The sequence below is a fragment of the Phoxinus phoxinus genome (genome assembly GCF_949152265.1).
Source record: "Phoxinus phoxinus genome assembly, chromosome: 1".
NCBI classification, from domain to species: domain Eukaryota; kingdom Metazoa; phylum Chordata; class Actinopteri; order Cypriniformes; family Leuciscidae; genus Phoxinus; species Phoxinus phoxinus.
In genome coordinates, this window is record NC_136876.1 from 22,924,877 (window position 1) to 22,948,087 (window position 23,211).

General features: G+C 40.2%; 1 protein-coding gene across 1 annotated transcript; it reads left to right on the plus strand.

The window, feature by feature from the left end:
* The first annotated feature begins 1,187 nt into the window (after positions 1–1,187).
* On the plus strand, positions 1,188–21,864 carry rnd2 (Rho family GTPase 2). Its single transcript, XM_079617752.1, has 5 exons — positions 1,188–1,938; positions 2,836–2,923; positions 11,265–11,374; positions 20,344–20,478; positions 21,328–21,864. The coding sequence occupies exons 1-5, from the start codon at positions 1,834–1,836 to the stop codon at positions 21,595–21,597; spliced, it is 708 nt and encodes a 235-aa protein (XP_079473878.1). The 5' UTR covers positions 1,188–1,833; the 3' UTR covers positions 21,598–21,864.
* Positions 21,865–23,211: the final 1,347 nt, after the last annotated feature.

A 23,211-nucleotide genomic window follows, 5' to 3' on the forward strand; every position in this document is an offset into this window, starting at 1 on the left:
CAAGCGCTACGTAAAATTTATTTGCGCGGTATTCGAGAACGGTTATTCGGTTATAACGGTAATTCCATAACTTTTTGTCGTCATGGTCTGGAGATGATCTGGTTAAATTTTCGTGAAATTCGGAGCAACGGCCTAGGAGGAGTTCGAAAAAGTAGGTTTTTCGGAAAATTCAAAATGGCGGGAAAACTATTATGACGGAAAATGACGTCATAGGGTGCAGTCGAATCGTCGTGAGCTCAGGAATCAGAGGAAAAAAGAATTTTGTTTCTAGCCCTTGTGGTTCAAAAGTTATTAGCATAAACATGAGTGAAACTTTGGACAGCTGGTGGCGCTAGAGGGAATGAGTTGGAGACTCCAAATTTGCTATGGTGATAGTTCAGGCCGTCCTCTATCACTGTGCCAATTTTCATAAGTTTCCCGCAAACGGTTCTATGGGCTGCCCTGCCATAGACGCCCAGTCGGAAGAAAAAGAAAAAGAAGAATGAGAACCGGAACAGATACAATAGGTGCCCGCACCTTCAGTGCTTGGCCCCTAATTATTGCAGTAATCTTGCAGTGAACTAAACTGAGCAAACACAGATGTCCCCCTTGCAATCAGATTTTAACCGCTGTTATGGTGCACCGAAAGTCTCAAAAGTCAAACGCACATGTGTCTACAACACTCATAGACAGTATGACAACACTCAACATCTGCAATCCCTTCAGTAAACAGAAGATGGCGGCATTACTTTTACAGTAAATGCGAAATGACAAACTTGCTTCATTTTTGCCACAAACTTGCTAACTTTGACAGAAACATAACTTTAAATTAAGGCTATTGAAAACTTTGAAATCATTGCAACTAAAAACGTAAACTTTTAATATTTTAATATGTAATGCAATTACTAATTAAAATAACTGTGATATGCTATTCATTACGCCGATGGAATGATTGCCCATTTATTTAAAAAGTTAAACTTAACTCTTTTTCAAAGAACTGAGAATACCTTTGCTTTATGCTGACATTATTAAGTTCAAACAAAACAAACACACACACACACACACACACACAAAGTCAAACGGTAGGCTAACTAAAAATGTAACAGTTCCATATATCCTGGAAAATACAACAGCTCCACATATACATTTGATCTCTCTTTTTTTTTTTTTTTTTTTTGTGGTTCTAGGAAGAAGTTATTACCTAAAAGCTGGGAAAAGCAATTCAATTAATCAGAGATAGACAAAAAGACTCACGATTTCAGATGACTCGTAGTCTCTCTCTCTCTCTCTCTCTCTCTCTCTCTCTCTCTCTCTCTCTCTCTCTCTCTCTCTCTCTTTATTCAGGTAAGTTATAGGCTAACACTTTCTGACTTTTTCACTGAGTTTCACTAATGTTCCGAGTACATGATTGATATTTGAAATTTTTACGATATCTAGTGATGCGTTAAATCACATCGTTAACGATTTCCATACACGAGCCAGAGGGGTCGTTTAATTTACACCATGCCCAAACCTCAGTCAGTAAGTTAGGAAGGCTAGATCGGAAACGTGTCAGTAGATAGACTATAGAAATCAAGGGTCTCAGAGCTGAGAGAGAGAGAGAGAGAGAGAGAGAGAGCGAGCACGAGGCGCGTGACGCGCGAGACTCAGCGCGTGGTGTCACCGTGGGAACCAGGAGACTGACAGGAGGACGGGCGGGGAGGGGCGCGCGCCACCCCAGTGTGAGTGGACTCTCTCCCAGGCACATACCGTCCGCTCAGACAGACTCACTCTGAATCATTCATTCTGCGTTATAAAGCTCCGTCATCAGGCAGCGGATGGTGTTGGTTAAGCGCTAGGACAGTGCTGATAGTGATGATGGAAGGACAGTGCAGTCGCTGTAAGATCGTGGTGGTCGGTGACACTCAGTGTGGAAAGACAGCGCTGCTGCATGTGTTCGCCAAGGACAGCTACCCAGAGGTGAACCCATCATTTATCATGAATGTCATATTACTATAAAAACAGAAAATAAGTTACTAAATTAGACGAGTGGAGTGATGACAACAGTCGGAGTGGCTGTTTGTTTGTCTGTATGTCTGTTTTAAACCAATTAACATCTTGCATTGAAGTTGATTTAATTATGCGATTCAAGTCATTGTGCCGTTCATCATGTCGCACTGGAGCGCAACTGCATAGAAAAAGGGTTTTTAACTTGGCACGGCGTTCATGGCACGAGACGCTGAAGTGAAACTGTTCGTGATTCTTTTCAAATAACATTTCACTACAAAACTATTAAGGTTAGATTGCAAGTTAGGGCCAGTTGCATAAACACAGCGATTTAAGACATTTAAGAACTAGTCTGACCAAGTCGACGTTAGCCAATGGATGATCCATTTTACGTTTACTTCTCAAATTAGACCAATCTATGCAATTTATTTAGGCTAGTTAAAAAAGTATTAAGAAAAAAATAGATGACTAAACCGTAGGCTGCGCGAGGTTGGATTCGTATCGGATAAAACATAGACTGTCATAATTTATTGTTTTATTTTTATATGCATACCTCGCAAGTAGATCACACAAAACTTTGTTCAAAAAGTAAGCTATTTTAAAGTCACCATGAAATCAAAATTGCTGTTACATGTCTTCTCTGATGATGTGAGGGCGGGGCAACCTGTCACTCACATGACATCACAGCAATAGCAAACCACAACCATCTAATCAATTCTTTTCTTGTTTGAGAAGCCTTTTCACCACAATTAGCACAATAGGAAAGAAAAGACTATAGCAACTTCTGTTTCATGGCGACTTTAATAGTTGATTGATGTACTGTCATAGTCCACTAAAATGATTTACCAGTAATATGATTTTTCATTGCAGAATTATGTGCCCACGGTGTTTGAGAACTACACTGCGAGCTTTGAGATCGATAAGCACCGCATCGAGCTGAACATGTGGGATACATCAGGTAAGATCTGGCATGGCATCAAATAAAACCATTGTCTGAATAGTATGCTATAGGGACGTCACGCGTGACGTCACGCTATTTGGAGCAGCCATCTTGACGGAATAGAAAATGCTAAACCGCCGGTGATACTACTACAGCTCGTCGCGAAATATATTCCTATCATGCCCGAGCGATGCCGTGCAGTCGGATGCGATCAGATACGTGATCATACAAAAGGAATATCTTTGTACCGTATCCCAAAAGAAATAAAACGGAGAAACAAGTGGTTGGTGGCAATAAACAGGTGATTTTGTTTTGTGTTTTCCCCTGTAAACTCAGTTTAAAGATTATTACAGGTAACGTCACTATAATTTGGTGATAAAAATACATTGACCAACTTTTGCGGTGATGATTGAATAATCCTTCCCCGCTGGCGTCCAAATCAAAGAGTTGCTGACCCATCCGCACTCGTGATACCGATAGCCTGCTAATGTTAAGCTTTTGTATGCTTTTAATGAAGCTCCGGTGTAGCGTTAGCGTGATGGGAAGTGAATAAGGTAGCAGTAAATGTCACCGAACTCAATGTCAGGAAGTTTTTCTACACATTTAATGCCTGTAAAAAGAACTTGTGGTGCTTCATATGATTCCTAATTCCTTTATCTTCCTCTTGTATCTTTTTGTGATGCTAATAAGTGCGGTGACATGATGTGAAGAGTTAGCTGACGGCCGCTGCGCTAATAATAATAGTGGTGGGGGGGAAAAAATAGATTCTGTTCAATATCGAGATATTTTGCGCATGCAATTATATCAATACTGTAGTGCAAAGTATTGCAATATTTAGGCTAATTATAAAATAATAATATTATTAGTATAATAATAATATACTAATAATATATATTACACACCCCTAATAATAGATGCATTGCCACTGAGTAGCTGATGTATTCCGTCAAAATGGCTGACACGCGGCTAGGGGTCACGTGACTGGGAGATCCCTATACGTAATGTACTGCCGTTTTTTTCCACCATATTTTTTATCACGGAAGTAAGCTATTTTCTGTGAATGTGCCAAGACTTCCAATTAATTTGCCGCTATAGGTAAACAACTAAAAGAATAACAAAATGCTGCAAATGGTAAAATAATATGCGCTACAAACCAGTGTGTTGATGGTTACGATATTAAACAAAAATATTCAAAAACAAGTAGCAGTTTGCAAAATCATAATGGACCGTTTTTTTGTACAGCTAAAATAACAGTGGATAAGCCTGGAAGTCTCTCGACACATTCAAATTACAATGGCCGTGCCCACTCTCCACTCTTATGTGAAAAATAAGGTGCGTAGTAGGCAAAATTGTATTTACTTATTTTTGAGAAATCATCAAAACACACGACTGACCTACTACATTTACCAAACTGCAGTATACAACAGAGCACATGGTTCACAATACGGTATCCCACAATGCACTGCACTTGACCTGAACCAGAAGCAGAGATGGTCTTATTATTGGAAGATACGATGGTCCATGGCTCCAATATTGGAAAACATTGTAACTTAGATCACGTGTGACTTGATAACCAATCAAATGACAGCCTTAACGTCATTGAATTTCGCTCAGAGTTGTGCGACAGTCAGTCACTGTTTGCGGATTCCATAGAAATGAATGAGAAGTGCCGTCAACTGAATCCTACCTGTTGTGCAATTGTCCGTGACTTCTCTTATGAAACGCCACTGTTTTCTCTGTGTCAAGTCTAAAAATAGATAAATTCAAAACCAATGTTTAAGAGCAAACATGTTGAAGATTAGCCGAGAGGCTGTCGATTCATTAAATGATAAGCTGTTTCCTCACAAAAGCGGTTTATTCAGCGTAGTGAAGCCTCTCCTCCATTGACATCTATTTAAAAAGAAAGCCTCTATCTCCGCATACCACAGTGTTACGCTATTTTTTGCTAACCTTGTAAGCTTGCCTTAAAGCGGCTTTGGCAGTAGTAATATCACTGGTTTTTAACAATTTGATAATTTTTGTGACTCTTTTTTGAAATGTGCATGATAATTTCACACCACTCGCTTAAAAAAAACATGCGTGTAATACAGTCAACTACAATGATCATGTACAGTACAATGTTCCACATTCACATAACACATACAGGCACACACTGGCCTACATTCCACATATGTAATAATAAATATATTCTATATAATAAATATATACATTAAATCATCCATATTACAGTATATTAGGCAGTATGCAATAGGTAGTATACTAGTATTCCACTCCAAACATAGCCAGTGATCTACTGTGACTTATACATTGTGCTCTCTAGGGGGGTCAGACTGATTAGGACAGTCCGGGAGTGTACATTTTGAAACCTCCTCATGGATAGACAGATAGATGCAATAGCAAACATTCTACTCTAACAAATCCTGGTGCCAGTCTAGTCTGTGCATGGACGCGGTTCATTCCTGTCCCTGCTGACTGCCGACCGCTCCCATGGCCTGGCCGACCTTTTGTGTTTTTGTATTTGAGTAATTGAAAATGGCTCTTTGGTTCGCTGGGGTGGTAGCAGAACTCTCACTGCTTTGATTTAACAATACACAAGAATAGACAATACAGTGTTTATGAATTTTAGAGTAGGATATGATCCTGTTATATTGCTTTTGAGTTCTGGACTGTATCTCTGAGTGAGATGTGTAATATAAATGGCTTTGTGTGGATTCTAGCTTCTCTTCTTTGAAACAAGCCAACAAGTTAGCCAGAACTCAAGTAATATGTTCAGGGCTGTGCATGTGTGTTTGGACAGTGCTACCAGTGTGGATTGTAGCACACTTGGTGTTAAGCTACACTACTGCTGACACACACTCGTCCTGACACACACTTCAGGGGTTTCTCAGCAAGCGTGACCCATAAATCCCCCGCTCTAGGCCTCACCCTGCTATAAAAGTCCTTTATGGGAATTTCTTTTCTTGTCATCTCCATTTTTAAGTTGCTATGGGAATGTTTTCCTCTCCCACTGTTGTTGTTGGTCTGTAGGGTTGTGCCGGGGTCAGACTGTAACCCTGTCGAGAGTAAATCTTCGCTTTACTGTAAGTGCTCTTATACACAGTCTGGGACACGAGAGTCCATGTTTCAGCATGATAATGAAGTTCAACTGGTTGTGTACTTTATCACTGTTTAAAAGTGGTGTCAGTAAGCCCTCTTGACAACAGCCAGGCACCCAGCGGCTATGTGTGCAAAAGTATATGTATATTTAGATATACTTAATTGGCCAATAATGTCTTACCAAATAACATAAAATGATGCACAAGTTGGTGTAACTTGGAGACTAGATTTAAGGCAAACATAACAAAAGTATGGCCCTATGTATGGTCACATGCATTAAAGGTGCTTTCTGCATCTCTTTCGCCACCAGATGTGTCGCAAAAACAACAGCAAATGTTTGGAAATGCATACGAACATACTACTCTAAGATTTACATACTACTTGCATACTACTCTTACATACTGAAGTACGTATACAGCATTCAGATTTGTGTATGCATAGAATACCAAGATGGCATTTTACAATCGGAAAAAATGGTGTAGGATGCAACAGGGCAAACTGCATGAAATACTGTATCCCACAATGCAATGCGCTTGACTTGACCTTCCATCTCCAGCATGATGAATGTGCCAGAAGTAGAATCAGCTACACAATCTTTTTCTTGACAAATGTTAAGTTTAAATAACAACAACACTTTTATAAATGGCACATTAAGTATTTTGACATAAAAAGGATTAGCTTTAAGTGCTACAAAATTATGTAAACATATGAATAAATCTTCATTTGTTTGACTGTTGTGTTGATTTGTAATGAATGATTGTGTAAAGTGAATTTGCGGTTGTAACTGGACGGGACATGGGAGTATTGGCCCGACCATCTGGAGAACTAAGGCAACTAATACTTTGATGACTAATGAGAAATGAGTAATGAGAACGCTGAATGGTAATGAGAGGCTCCTTTGTTTCACCAAGTGTGATTTGTTTCGTTAAATGTTGTGTGTGATTTCTTAAGCATTTGCCTTCAGTTATATCGAGTCGTCCCTCAGTTGGTAAAACCAAAAAACTACGTGTTGACAGAAATCCACTTATAAGGAAGTCTATGGGCCTGTAGTGGTACGTTTACCCAAGACTTCCATTCTAATCACATATCTGCTAATGCGATGTTTGAGTGACATTCTGAGAAATTAGTTGAAAATGGTAATCAACAGCATGGACCAGATGTTGTTCATAGAGCTTAAAGGGAAAATGAAAAATATTGTGTCATTCCTAAGCTAAATGGAATTCAAAAGAAAATGTGGTGGGATTCAATGTTGTTTTGAACCTCGTAGACTTTCATTGCATGGACAAAAACAGTTAAAACATTCTTCAAAATATGCAAGTCATATAGGCTTATAATGACATGAAGGTGAGTGAATGATGACTGAATTTAAATGTTTGGGTGAACTACCGGTATCCCTTTATCCTTTTTTGAATTGAGGGAATATGCTTAGCCTATTTGCTTATTACCTTTAGGCCCATTTAGATTTACAAAAATGCAAACATAAACACATATTCACACAGGTAATCATGCTGTGTCTCTGATGGGTCTTAATGAGGTGTCTGCGGATGTGTGTGTGAGCATATGTGTGGTGCTCCTGAGCTAACCGACACTCTTGTGCTTACGGCTACATCTTCAACAATCTGTAATGACATCCCATAGAGTTCTGCTTCAGTCTCACTCACTCACACACACACACACACACACACACACACACACACACACACACACACACACACACACACACACACACACAGCTGCACAGCTGGCAAGAGGTGAATCTAGGGACTGGAAGAGGAGAATGTTTACTGGCAAACATTCAGGTCAGCATTTCATATGTACACACTGTTCTTGACTAGATGCAAGTTATGTCTAGCACTACAGACATAATAATCACAGTAATAATGTCTAGAAAATAAAACAACTGGCAGAGATTTCTAACATAATATAACATCCACTGCAAACAAGACAGGAAATGAATGTTTTTTAACATAGTGTGAATGTTTTTGCATAGGCAGAGAAGAGTGTCCATAAATGAGAAGGTCTTTAAATTGTTAAACAGACACTGACAACAGAAGTGCTGAGAAGTGTTTACACACTTACAAACACAGAGGCTGCGATGCGGCACAGCTGTACAGTAAACACTGTGTGTGTGTGTGTGTGTGTGTGTGTGTGTGCGTGCGTGCGTGTGTGTGTTGGGTTTACTGAGCCGTACTGTGGGTACAAACCTGTCCCAAGAACTTAGCAAAGTCTAATAAATAAATAAAATGTAACACTGTCCCTTTTAGGGGACATTCCATTCATACGTAATGAAAGGAAAATTATTAAAATACATTTTATTATTATTCTATTCATGATAATAATAATAATGTATGAAACATTTACCTTTTTATGAAGGGGTACAGTATTATTATGATGATGATAATAACAAAAAGGGAAATTAATAATATATGACATTATTATTTGTTTATTATTTATAATTATAATAATACAACTAATAATATATGAATAATCTTACCTGTTATGAAAGGTAACATTATTATTATTATATATAATTTGTTTTCATTATCATTAATAAAATAAACAATAATTTTTATGAAGGCATACATTATGTGTATGATTATTATTATTTATTAATTTTTTTCTCAATTGCTAAAACACTAAAACCCATTGGCTGAACAAAGTTCTCAGCTGCCTGAATTCATTTAGCTAATTGTGCAGTCTGTTGTCAATACCTTAAACCATTTCACATGATAAAACACAATTTGCAGTTCTCACTTAGACTTTTCAGCAAAACACATTCTGCACTCTAATGCACATGTCATCCATACTGGTAAACACAAGTGGCAACAATGCATTGATTGAACACAACCACTCAAAATGGATTTAACCTGTTTCAAATGATGTGACACAACCAATATTTGATTTTTGTCGACAACAAAAAAATATGTATACTGTAATATAGTGCATTGTAGGCTGTATACTGTACAGTGAAAAAAATTGTATGGCCCTGAACATTGCGTTTTCCATTTGTTACTGTAACAGTACTGACTGCTCAATAGATTTTGACTGGTTGCAGGTTCATATCAACAAAAAATAAGAATTACAGTATCACAGAGACAAAGGACAAGTTTGTGAGATGCAGGTAACAGAACTGTAAAAATAGGGGTGCAAGGAGGAGGAAGAACAAAAAAAAATAGCAAAGCAGAGTAGTAATTTCTGATCAATTTTGAGCTACTATGATAGAACATGTTTTCGTTCATCACAAGACAATGACGGAAAAATATGAAATTTGTTTTGAGAATTATATGTTTTGAACAATGTGTTAATAATAATGTTCTTGTTAGTTCACAGTGCATTAACTTTGTATTTTAATAATGTATTTGTAAATGTTGAGATTAACAATAACTAAAATTAATAAATGTTGTAGTTTATGTTAACTAATATACTTAACTAATGTTAACAAATGAAACCTTATTGTAAAGTGTTACCATTATTATTATTTAAAAAAAAGTTTTCTTCTAGAGAAGTAGGGTTAGGATTTGGCTGATTATTATGGGCATTACATAAAAATAAACTATATAAGTCTATAGTGTGTCCTCATTTAAACAGCTAAGTAAGCAAGTGTATTTTAGAAGCTGTTGTAGTGAGAACAGAAAAAGTGTCCCTGTGGACTAGCACACTCAACATGGCGACAAACAACAAACAAGCAATATCAGCCTTTCTTTCCATTCCAGCCTCTTTCTCTTTACAATTTTATTAGTTTCTTCTTATCCTTATTTCCATTCTCATCCAAGAAATTAGATTCAACCATCTTTTCGTGGCTGTGGTTGACAGATCTGCCAGAGAGGATTGTGGGACACGTAGCTCATAGGGTGACTCCTGAGGCCAGCCCATAATAACTGATAGCTTTGATCAGCGCTTCAAACACTCATTGTCACTCTCACACGTCCTCTCTCATTCCCTCCCTATCTCTCACTGTCTATGTCTGGATTTGTGTCCTCACTTGAGGGAAGGACAGGAGAGTGAGAGATGAATGCAAAGTTCGAGAGATCAGGAAAGACAGAGAGTATGGCAGTGGTAGACAGTGGCAGTAAGTATGTATAGTGTGCATGTTATGCAAATTTTCGATATGTATACCACAATGCTATGACCTAAATTTGCTTATCTTCTATTTCCAACATCACAAATGATCTGGAAACAATATAACTATGATTTTGATATACTTCTACTAGTATCTACTAGTGATTGATTATAACTGGACACCACTAAATTAAACACACAATGCAGTGAGGTCAGGTGACAACAATATAATACCGTGCTAATATTCTACTGTAATATACTAATGTTGCAAATAGAAAGCAGTATATACTGCACAGTAAGCAGTGTCAGTTTTCCATGGAGAAGAAAGCCACGGAGAGAGAGTTTATGGAAAAGGGTTATTATAGTTAACTAAAACCTTTTTTTACTTGGAATAAAATAAACAAAATAATGTACTAAAAATAACTAAAACGGAAGTAGAAAATAATATATAGAGATAGACATATTAAAAAGATTTCAAAAATACACAAAAAAAGCCTTAACTAAAATGTAAATAAATTGGGAAAATATAAAAACTAATTCAAAATATGAATAAAAACTATATTAGTTTTAATAAATAAAAACTAGTATCTCATTGATACTAAAATAACACTGATAATGACCTCAAATACATTTCATTAGTGGTGTTGTTCATTTATTTTACTGGAAATAAAACCAATTATTTAGCATTTGTATTTTGTGTAAAATTTTAATTTTAATGCATAAAAACAGAGACATAAAAAAATATTTGCTGTATTACTTTTAATTCATTCAATTACACTGGAAAATGGAAATGGTGTCAAGTTAGCCACATTGCATTGTGGGAAATAATGGGTAAACCAGGAATGTTGCCCCGAACCCTTTGACAATGGGAGGCTTAAAAACATTTACATAATGTGCACAATATACACACATTATGAGCAGTGTGGACGCTAATGTTAAAATGTTATTTTGAACATAGCCAAAAAGAAAGAAATGACTGTGCTGGAATCAAACTGACCTCTCTCTTCCTGCTCAGGCACTCACCACTGGAGAAACATCATTCTTTTATATCATCTGCCCTGCTGTATGACCCACTGTTCATAATTTGTACGTGCCACAGCATTCGCGAACACCATTAGCAGTGTTTCGCTCTTTGATTTGAGCATCTGCTTTATTCTAATGAAGCGTTTTTCTCCTGACCCCTCACTGTGCTTGTGTTCCGCAGGGTCCTCGTATTATGATAATGTACGACCGCTTGCATATCCGGACTGTGATGCTGTGCTCATCTGTTTTGATATCAGTAGACCCGAGACGCTGGACAGCATCCCTAAGAAGGTCAGAATCTCCTTTCTTCTTTTCTCTCATCCTAAAAACTAGGGGTGTAACGGTACGCAAAAATCACGGTTCGGGACGTACCTCGGTTTTAAAGTCACGGTTCGGTTCATTTTCGGTACAGTAAGGGATAGAAATGCAAAACAAACTGCTGGTTGTTTATTATGAACTTTTTTTAACAATTTGTTTACACTTTTTTTAAACACACTTTTTAATAAAATATAACGTTATACTAAAAAAATAAAAAATATATAAAATAAAAAAGAATAAGAAATAAAATACTGCTGCAAAGTTCTCCACTAAATAAAATACTCTCAAACCAATATTGGCCATGACGCTAGCTAGCGAGAGGCTGGGCTAAAGCAAGTGTGCCATGTATGTGGTGATACATACATTTTCTCATACTAATGACACATGTACGTTTGTTTGTTTGGAAAGCCCGCTTTTATCAGAAAGGCATTTGGAAATGTCCACAGATGAGCGCAGCAGCGCTCTTTTTTTTTTTTTTTTGAGCGCATCAGCGCTCTTAACACAGGCGCGCTTGCACGTGTTTCGTTGTCACAGCGACGTAAACAAATTTCCGCACACAGGAAGACCGATGTTATGGTAATATTTTACATGTATTTGAATCACAAAAACGATTAATCAGATTTAATCAGTGCAACGCGGAGACTTCCGACACTTAATATGTTCGTGTGGAAACTTGGAATTGACGTATGTTCCGCACACAAAACTAGCCTAATTTACGTGAAAGATTGCATTCGGTGCACATGTGCACCGTACCAGAGAATGTCTAATAAGGGGAGAAGGTTCACTCTCACTACACTTCCGGCTTCTGACTGGTTGCAGTTCCACTCTGATTCCATATGAGGGCGCTCACAGGACGAGTGCAGAATGAATGGAGGTCTATGGAGCTATACCCCTCAAAATCCACTTTTCTCAAGATATAATTTTTGTCTAGTAATTTGAATGTTGTATTCGAAAGGAGATGCAAAGAAATTGCACATTGCTGGGTGTTAGATTTTTTAGAGTCACTTATTTGCTTTAAAAAGTCTTTCAAAATGTCAATGACGTCATACACATCATACGACCAGAGATGCTGCTTTACGGCAATCATTCAGTCACTGTGGTGCTTTCGCGCTCTGCACTTTATTCTCTCTCGAGGCATCGCCAGCACAGCCGACACAGGTAAACACACGTGCTAGAAGAGTTTCTGCTAGAATACATTCTGTTCCCGCTTCGGATGCCATGATGCCATCAAGCGGTATCTCTGGTCGTAACCAGTCCTTCACTGACCAATCAGCGTTCATTAGCAGAATGCTAGCGTGTTATGAGCAACAACAACTCAACCTGTAAGAAATCGAAAGGACATAAGTACTCGTTCATTCAATTTTCGACCTATAACCCATGTTGAACTTGCCAAACCTACAATCAAATCTGAGATTTCTCAACGGCAATCGGCTGAAAGAGACAAATTTAGCCGTCTAGCCCCATAGACTCCCATTCATTTTGCACTCGGGGGTGATCGCCCCCAGTGGAACTCTGGTGGAACTACAACCAAAATTCGGTACAATAGGACTTAATAGGGAGTGAACAGGCTCTCCGTAGACGGGCTCTGACCGTACCGAAAGTCCTGTACCGAAACGGTCCGGTACGAATACATGTACCGTTACACCCCTACTAAAAACGTATGTACTTGCAAAAGTGCATTTTGGAATGGCATTATTAGTTTTAGTTGTAAACACTCAGATACTTGCAGCGTTAGTCTCTCACTGTTGAAACACAATGTAACTGTTGACTAAGAGAGGTTTTTGTTTGTGGGCGGATGACGGCATTGTGGATTTACACAAAAATACAAGCTTTACCTAAACACAGATGCCAGCAATTATGTGGTGATGAGGGTGTGAGCCTAGCGCTGAAAGGTTTAAGTGTGTTTTTCAACTTTAAGTCTATATATGTCTGGTGAGAAAAAGATATTCGGATGATGTAGGAAGAAGAGTGGGCAGTATGAACAAATGTCACATATATTTATATCACAGTAACGGTATACCATTCAAAAGTTTGAATGGTAAGAAATTAATACTTTTATTCAGCAAGGACACATTCAATTGATTGAAAGTGACTGTTATCAAGATATGTATAATTTTACAAAAGAGTTATATTTGAAATAAATTCTGTTTTTCGATTTACCAAAGAACAAAACAAAAATGTATTATGGTTTCCACAAAAATATTTTTAACATTGATAATAATAAGAAATGCAGCAAAACAGCATCATCATGTGACACTGAGGACTGCTAAAAATTACATTTGAAAATATATTAAAATAGAGAACAGTTCTTTTAAATTGTAATAATATTTCGCAATATTACTGTTTATATTGCATTTTGATCAAATAAATGCAGCCTTTGTGAGCCTTAGAGACTTCTTTCAAAGACAGAACCCAAACCTTTGAATGGGTAATGAATATGGGTTTCTTTTTTTAATTATCAGAGAGTGGTTTAATCTGATGTAATTATCCCAAAATTCGTCTAAATGCCTTTCATTTTCTAACTGTCCTAATGCTAACCCTGCCACACCAGACACACTGAATGCTGTTACATTTCAGCATCTCACCTCTGAGGCCACAGGGGCGGAGCTAAAGGCTGTTGTGGAATGTTGAGAGGCAGGCGGTGACCTCCGATTGGCCGGTTAACGGTGGCATTTAAGGTTAAAGATCACAGTGCTGTTTGATGGATGGTTGAACACATTCAGAACCTGTGAAATGGTGCCATAGCTGAGATTGCTGAACCTTTGCAGGGGCTGGTGAATACACACATGCACCATGCATGCTCACACATAAGCTGTCTGAATAACTGGCTCTGGATGGTTCTGCATTATCAGGAATGTTCCTGAAAAGGGCCTTGTCTGGGTCATTTCAAGTTACACTGGTGTAAAAGGAGATTTGAAGCTGTTGTTGTTTTCTATGCAAATTCTATGCAAAAATCTTTACTTTCCTGTATAGATAATTGGGAAAAACTGGTGTAAATATAGTCTAATTTTATTTGAATGTGTATGAGTGTGAGTGTTTGTAAGTATTCAGACAATAGCTGGTCAAATTGTTTTCCTAATTCTCTCTCTCATGCACACACAACTACATTATTCACTCATTATGCACACATAAATGACAGCAAAGGAGAAAAACAATGTACCACACAAGCTCGCTGTATTACAGCATAAACAACTATTGCAAGTATTGGCTAAAAAACTAAATAAAATATTTAAATATTATTCCCAAACTTTAAATACTGAAATCTATACAAAATTGTTCAACCCCCATTGCAAATCAGGTTTATTGGAAATATTTACAGACTTTCAGTTGTTTGCGGTGCAACTTTTAATGACTTCTGCAGTCTCAAAACGATTTGACCCCCTGAAAAGAATCCCGAGTCACAACAGCACAAATCTGCAAAACAGGTGTTGTCTCAACCCGATGCAGCAAATCAAGGGCTTCATTAGTTGCACCAGGTGTGCTTGAGCTATAACACGTAAAATATCTGAACTGGCTTTATAGAGTGTCACGTTTGACTGCATGTTAGAAATATGGATAAGTCAAAAGAATGGCCCAAAAAGTTAAGAGAAAGTTAAAGTGATTTTGACCTGCAGCAAGAATTGGTGGCAACTAGTGTTGGACGATATACTGGCACTAGAGATGTATCGCCATACCCTGCTATTAAAAGCGGTTCGATATGAAATTGTATTAGTACCAGTACTTTAAGAGTGGCAACACTAAATAATAAGAGCAGTATTACTTTATTAGCGTCGATGTGTGACAGCCGGAGTCAGGATGTGTGTGCAGAGCTCTGCTTTCACTGTTTACATTCACTAAACAACGGAAGCAGAACAGTAAAATATATACGCGCAGCACTTAACCAAGAAACTTGCATGTATGGGAAAATAAAGAGTGGGACGTGCTCGCGCTGCCGGGCTCAGACCTGTAGCGTGCGCGCACGCCTTTCAGACAGAATGCGATCGAGACTTCAGTTCTCTTTTGTTGATTATTAGGTTTGAATAGTCAAAATTCTATGTAAAAATGCACGTCCTGGCGAGTATTCACGTAAACACAGTCGGGTATGTTATGTCTTAAGTGAACGTAAACCGTTTGTAAAAAGAAATCGTATGTGTTCCAATGTATTGGGTACGTATTGGGTACACAGCCTAATATTCTGTGTGATTAATGTTAATCCTACAACAAAAGAAAAGAGACAATCACCTAATGCCTGACTGAATACATTCAATCTATTTATTAAGAATAGGTCAATTTATAGAGTGAAGACTTCATTTTTTTCAGCTACAGGTCTATTTAACAGTAGAATTCAAAAAAGAAATTAAGCACGGTTTATTTTATGTCTCTTATAGTATTTGTTGTTTGTAATTAGCTTTTTTGCTTATTTTTAATAACAAATATAAAATTAAATTAAATATATATAATGTAATGTATTCCCGTGGGCTCACCACCTGCAGGAGGGGCCATAAGGGACCGGTGCTGAGAGGATCGGGCGGCAGTCGAAGGCGGGGGCCTCGACAACCCGATCCCTGGACACGGAAACTAGCTCTAGGGACGTGGAACGTCACCTCGCTGGCGGGGAAGGAGCCTGAGATTGTGCGTGAGGTTGAGAGGTTCCAACTAGAGATAGTTGGTATCACCTCTACGCACGGCTTAGGCTCTGGAACCACACTCCTTGAGAGAGGATGGACTCTTCACCACTCTGGAGTTGCCCATGGTGAGAGGCGGCGGGCTGGTGTGGGTTTGCTTATAGCCCCCCAGCTCAGCCCCCATGTGTTGGAGTTTACCCCGGTGAACGAGAGGGTCGTTTCCCTGCGCCTACGGGTCGGGGATAGGTCTCTCACTGTTGTGTGTGCCTACGGGCCAAACGGCAGTGCAGAGTACCCGGCCTTCTTGGAGTCTCTGGGAGGGGTGCTAGAAAGTGCTCCGACTGGAGACTCCGTCGTTCTACTGGGGGACTTCAATGCTCACGTGGGCAACGACAGTGTAACCTGGAGGGGCGTGATTGGGAGGAACGGCCCCCCTGATCTGAACCCGAGCGGTGTTCAGTTATTGGACTTCTGTGCTAGTTACAGTTTGTCCATAACGAACACCATGTTCAAGCATAAGGGTGTCCATCAGTACACGTGGCACCAGGACACCCTAGGCCGTAGGTCGATGATCGACTTTGTGGTCGTTTCATCTGACCTGCGGCCGTATGTCTTGGACACTCGGGTAAAGAGAGGGGCGGAGCTGTCAACTGATCACCACCTGGTGGTGAGTTGGATCCGATGGCGGAAGAGGAAGCTGGACAGACGCCGGGCAGACCCAAGCGTACTGTAAGGGTCTGCTGGGAACGTTTGGCCGAGTCTCCTGTCAGAGAGCAACTCCCACCTCCGGCGGAGCTTCGACCGGATCCCGAGGGAGGCTGGAGATATTGAGTCCGAGTGGACCATGTTCTCCATCTCCATTGTCGAAGCGGCCACTCGGAGCTGTGGCCGTAAGGTCTCCGGTGCCTGTCGAGGCGGCAATCCCCGAACCCGGTGGTGGACACCGGAAGTAAGGGATGCCGTCAAGCTGAAGAAGGAGTCCTATCGGGCCTGGTTGGCTTGTGGGACTCCTGAGGCAGCTGACGGGTACCGGCAGGCCAAGCGAACTGCAGCCCGGGTGGTTGTGGAGGCAAAAACTCGGGCCTGGGAGGAGTTCGGAGAGGCCATGGAAAATGACTATCGGCTGGCCTCGAAGAGATTCTGGCAAACCGTCCGGCGACTCAGGAGAGGGAAGCAGTGCCCTACCACCGCTGTCTACAGTGGAGGTGGGCAGCTGTTGACCTCAACTGGGGATGTCGTTGGACGGTGGAAGGAATACTTCGAGGATCTCTTCAATCCCGCCATCACGTCTTCCATTGAGGAAGCAGAGGCTGAGGGCTCGGAGGTTGACTCGTCCATCTCCCAAGCTGAAGTCACCGAGGTAGTCAAGAAACTCCTCGGTGGCAAGGCACCGGGGGTGGATGAGATCCGCCCTGAGTACCTCAAGTCTCTGGATGTTGTGGGGCTGTCTTGGCTGACACGTCTCTGCAGCATCGCGTGGCGGTCGGGGACAGTACCTCTGGGATGGCAGACTGGGGTGGTGGTCCCTCTTTTAAGGAAGGGGGACCGGAGAGTGTGTTCCAACTACAGGGGGATCACACTTCTCAGCCTCCCCGGGAAAGTCTATGCCAGGGTACTGGAGAGGAGATTACGGCCGATAGTAGAACCTCGGATTCAGGAGGAACAGTGCGGTTTTCGTCCCGGCCGTGGAACACTGGACCAGCTCTATACCCTCTCTAGGGTGCTGGAGGGTTCATGGGAGTTTGTCCAACCAATCCACATGTGCTTTGTGGATTTGGAGAAGGCATTCGACTGTGTCCCTCGAGGCGGCCTGTGGAGGGTGCTCCGGGAGTATGGGGTCCGGGGTCCTTTGCTAAGGGCTGTCCGGTCCCTATACGACCGGAGCAGGAGCTTGGTTCGCATTGCCGGCAGTAAGTCAGACTTGTTCCCGGTGCATGTTGGACTTCGGCAGGGCTGCCCTTTGTCGCCGGTTCTGTTCATAATATTTATGGACAGAATTTCTAGGCGCAGCCAGGGGCCGGAGGGTGTCAGGTTCGGGGACCACACGATTTCATCTCTGCTCTTTGCGGATAATGTTGTCGTGTTGGCCCCTTCAGACCAGGACCTTCAGCATGCACTGGGACGGTTTGCAGCCGAGTGTGAAGCGGCTGGGATGAGAATCAGCACCTCCAAATCCGAGGCCATGGTCCTCAGTCGGAAAAGGGTGGCTTGCTCACTTCAGGTTGGTGGAGAGTTCCTGCCTCAAGTGGAGGAGTTCAAGTATCTTGGGGTCTTGTTCACGAGTGAGGGAAGGATGGAACGGGAGATTGACAGACGGATCGGTGCAGCTGCTGCAGTAATGCGGTCGTTGTACCGGTCTGTCGTGGTGAAGAACGGCGAAGCTCTCGATTTACCAGTCAATCTACGTTCCTACTCTCACCTATGGTCATGAGCTTTGGGTCATGACCGAAAGAACAAGATCCCGGATACAGGCGGCCGAAATGAGCTTTCTCCGCAGAGTGGCTGGGCGATCCCTTAGAGATAGGGTGAGGAGCTCGGTCACTCGGGAGGAGCTCAGAGTAGAGCCGCTGCTCCTCCACATCGAGAGGGGTCAGCTGAGGTGGCTCGGGCATCTGTTCCGGATGCCTCCTGAACGCCTTCCTGGGAAGGTGTTTCGGGCACGTCCCACCGGGAGGAAGACCTAGGAAGACCGAGGAAGACCTAGGACACGCTGGAGAGACTATGTCTCCCGGCTGGCCTGGGAACGCCTCAGTGTCCCCCCGGAAGAGCTGGAGGAAGTGTCTAGGGAGAGGGAAGTCTGGGTGTCTCTGCTTAGACTGCTGCCCCCGCGACCCGGCCCCGGATAAGCGGAAGAAGATGGATGGATGGATATATAATGTAATTATTAAATTACATTTAAAAAATATTAAATGACTTGTATCTTGAAATAAGATTTTGGTCATCCCAACCTGTTCAGAATTGTGAAAGGTTAGCGAATGTTAGCATGATTGATAATAATGTCATCTCTGAAAGGACGTACACACTGGCATGCAATTATTATTATTTTATTTAATAAAGGGGAGGGAAATGGTCAAAAAGCAGGGCAGGAACATGATGGTCAAGTTTTATGTTTTTTTATTTTACTATTTTCGTTTTTTTCCTGTGGTATCGAATCGGTATCGAGGTATTTTAGTCTGGTATTGTATCGAAATCATAATTTTGGTATCATGACAACATTAGCAACAGGCATTGAGGTTTTAGCTTGCATAGTAAGGTGCGTAGTAAACTGTAAAATGTACACCACTACTGACCCAAAAGCACGAGAAAAGTACTCAAAATCATTTAAATAAGCCACAGAAGGTTTGGGATGCTGTTCTGTGGAGCGAAATTTTTTTTTTAATTTTCGGCCCTACGTCTCAGAGGTATGTCTGGAGGAAGAAGAATGAAGCATAAGCTGAAATGAACACTCTGCCTACAGTTAAGCATGGTGGGGATTCAGTGATGCTCTGAAGTTTGGGTTTCATTGGACCTTCCAAAAGGACAAATGGACAATTATCCCAAGCATACCTTAAATTCCACCAAGGTCTGTAAGAGTCTACTGTGGCCATCACAGTCACCTGACTTGAACCCCATAGGAAATTTCTGGTGGCCATTGCTCATCTGGAATGGGCTAAGATTCCTCAGAAACGCTGCCCGAAGCTGGTGTCTGGTTATACATCTCGTTTGCAGCAGGTCATAACAGCAAAAGGGTGTACTAATAAGTACTAAAGATGCTTCCCATAAAGGAGTTGTATAATTTAGAGACAGCAGAAATCATTAAAAGTTGCATTTTCAGTTGCTGACCAGTTGCATTTTCAAACCTGATTTGCAATGGGGTTTGTACAAATATGACTGGATTGATGAGGAAGGAAAGTAATATGATAGATTGATAAGGAAGGAAAGTAATATGATAGATTGATAAGGAAGGAAAGTAATATGATAGATTGATAAGGAAGGAAAGTAATATGATAGATTGATAAGGAAGGAAAGTAAGATTTTAGATAGATAGATAGATAGATAGATAGATAGATAGATAGATAGATAGATAGATAGATAGATAGATAGATAGATAGATAGATAGATAGATAGATAGATAGATAGATAGATATCGTTTGTAACAATGTAAAATCTTTACTGTTTGTTTTTATCAATTGAGTGTATCCTTGCTGAATACAAGTATTACTGTAATTCCTTTTTGTTTTTTAAATGCCCCCAAACTTTTGAAAGCTTGTTTAGATCAATAGGTAGGTAAGTGGGTAGGTCAGTAGGTGGATAGATGTTCTTATTTAAAGTGACAGATTCTTTCTTTCGTTCTTTCAGTGGCAGATGGAGGCTCAGGAGTATTGTCCTAATGCAAAGTTGGTGTTGGTTGGCTGTAAGTTGGATATGAGAACAGATGTCAGCACCTTACGAGAACTGTCCAAACAGAGACTCATACCTGTCACTCATGAACAGGTGAGTTTACACACTCAGGGGACTAGAACACAAAGAAAAAAAGCAAGATTGTGTTAGGACATCAGTGTTTACTCAACTGCTGCTACACAAACACAAGACAGACACATAGTCGGAAGTTTGCTAGCAAGCTAACCATAAAAAAACACAAATATCACTCATAGTGTCTAAATTGATATGAATTAAGATTAATTAAACATTTCTTATGTAAGCCAAATATATTTACCTTACTCAAGGACTATATAAACATGTTTTAAATATTTTTTAGATGAAGTATAGCATCTCACACTGCGGTATACTGATGTCACAGAACATCACAGAACTTGTGATTGAAACCATTGAAGCACTCACAGACACTAAAAGAAAGCTCTATAATTACACATTAGTAGAAAATGTTCCCTCTATTACGTCAATGCTCTAAACGGGTCAACTCGATGTAGCAACATTTCATTATGAAACACCTAGTTCTCCCTATAATTCTACTCTGTAATGAGAGAAAATGATGGCACTTTATGTGAAAATGGTACAACTCTGTGTCCCACTACTTTTATTTCTAAAGCATTATGGGCAAAAATTACATGTATTTGCTGTGAGGCCTATTAGATATGTTCATGTGCTTTTACTGACCTTTTATTGGAAAAAAAAAACACTGACATTTTAGAGGAGTCTCAGGTATTATTTTTGCACTCTATTCGAGGAAAGTAGTACCATAAGAAAGTTTACATTAAAGAGCGCAAGAGTGACAATGAAATTGCGATCTTTTTTTGATAGAGAAATGAGAAAGTAAATGCTTCTGGATAGTTCTGACACAGTACAATGATGCTGACTTCTTTCTTTCTGTCTGTCTATCAGGGAAGTTTACGAGCACGCGAGCTGGGCGCAGTTGCATACGTGGAATGTTCATCCCGAATGTGTGTGAACAGCGTACGGGACGTCTTTCACATCACCACGCTCGTGTCCGTCAGACGTGAACCCGCCCCGAGCCTCAAGAGAAGCTCCTCGCGCCACGCTCTCAAGCGCATATCTAATCAGCCTCTGCTGCCAGTCGGCTCACAAGACACGCCCCTTGAACCCACCCCGACCCTCAGGGAGGACAGAGCCAAGAGTTGCACGATCATGTAGACTAATGCGTACAGTCACAGCGGGGTGTGTGGAGGAAAAGATTGCACAGGAGCTCTGTATTTATGGGACATTGAGGGTCATATTGTCCTATGGCCCATGGGACTGTACAGTTGTGTGAATACATTATACAGAGGAGTTCTATTTATTAACTTCAAGTTTGCTTTTATTTTTTATCATTGTTGTATGGTTTAGCTGGCAGACCTAAGTGTCACAAAGTGTGTAAAACAAATGCAAAAATAATAAATAAAAAAAAGGGTTTGGAATTGTATGTGTGGACAGCTTCAATATTTCCCAACCCCCAAGTGTCATACTTTCCTTTGAACTCCTGGGACACACTTCTCTAGAGGTTGCAGATATGTAACAAGCTCATTTGCGTGGAACTAAATCCCTGGAATTCTGGAGTTCTAAGAATCTTTCCCCAGCATTAGTGATGATTAGCATTAGCATTAGCAGAACAAAGACATCTGTGACTTCTGCTGTTCGCTCCTTTACATGTGTGACAGCACCATCAGTCATGCTCCATGCCATCACAAAGACTTCATTCACACTATACTGAAACCAACGCAAATGCTGACTAAGGATGGATGTGGTATATTTTTGCGAGCTGGAATTTTAATAGTTCAAGTGGGAACTGAGAAGATACGTTTTTTAGGTTACATAAAACGTTTAAGGGATAGTTTACCTAAAAATGAAAATTCTGTCACCATCTACTTGCCCTCATGTTGTTCCAAACCTGTTTGACTTTTAGTGTGGACAAAAGAATGACGGTTTGACATGAGGGTGAGCAAGGATGAAACTTTTTGGCTATTTTTATTTTTGGGTAAAACCCATTTAAACTCTGTTGATTAAATTAGAAAATTACTTTAAATTGTCATTCAGTTTGTAAAAACTCTTTAACATTATTGTTTACTCATTTTGAACAATGCACATACATTGAAAGTAAATAAATGTTATAATAAACACAGTTTTGAAATACTATTGAGATAAAAATGACTTAGTAACATTGCGGACCACAATGTACTCATTTCAGTACCATGTCGATACAAGAAATAATATAACAACATACTGTATATACCATAATTCTTTTATTCAGCAAGAACACATTCTCTCTTCCTAGCGTATGTCCCGCGCAGGTGCGGGGTCCGCTTGTCGACAAGTTTTCTCCATTTTCTCCGGTCCAAGCCATGGTCAGCCTCAGCTGCTCAGCAAGAACACATTCAATTGATCAAATGTTGTACTTGATATTTGATTGTGCTTGTGTTATTTTGAACTTTCTATTCATCAAAGGATACAGTATCACGATGTATCACAGTTTCCACAAAAATATTAAGCAGCCCAACTGTTTTCATTGATAGAATTTTTTTTTTTTTTTTTTTTTTACAAAAAAAATCTTATGACCCCAAACATTTCAGTACAGAATAATTCAAATGAGTGCTTTATGCGTTTACCAACAAGATGAACTGGCATTGCTTTTAAACTCTTATATTGCCTTTCCCCATAGGTTTCCATAAGTTTGATAACACATAATTCATAGAAAATAACAATTTCTCCTTGCAGGGTTTTACAAAAGTGTATGGTAACAATTGTAATTTTGTTTCATTTAATTATTTGACT

Excerpts from the sequence above, each read along its gene's own strand:
- rnd2 (XM_079617752.1), top strand. The coding sequence starts at position 1,834 with ATGATGGAAGGACAGTGCAGTCGCTGTAAGATCGTGGTGGTCGGTGAC. Across the intron at positions 2,924-11,264 it reads GAACATGTGGGATACATCAG|GGTCCTCGTATTATGATAAT; the intron begins GTAAGATCTGGC and ends TGTGTTCCGCAG. Across the intron at positions 11,375-20,343 it reads TGGACAGCATCCCTAAGAAG|TGGCAGATGGAGGCTCAGGA; the intron begins GTCAGAATCTCC and ends TCGTTCTTTCAG.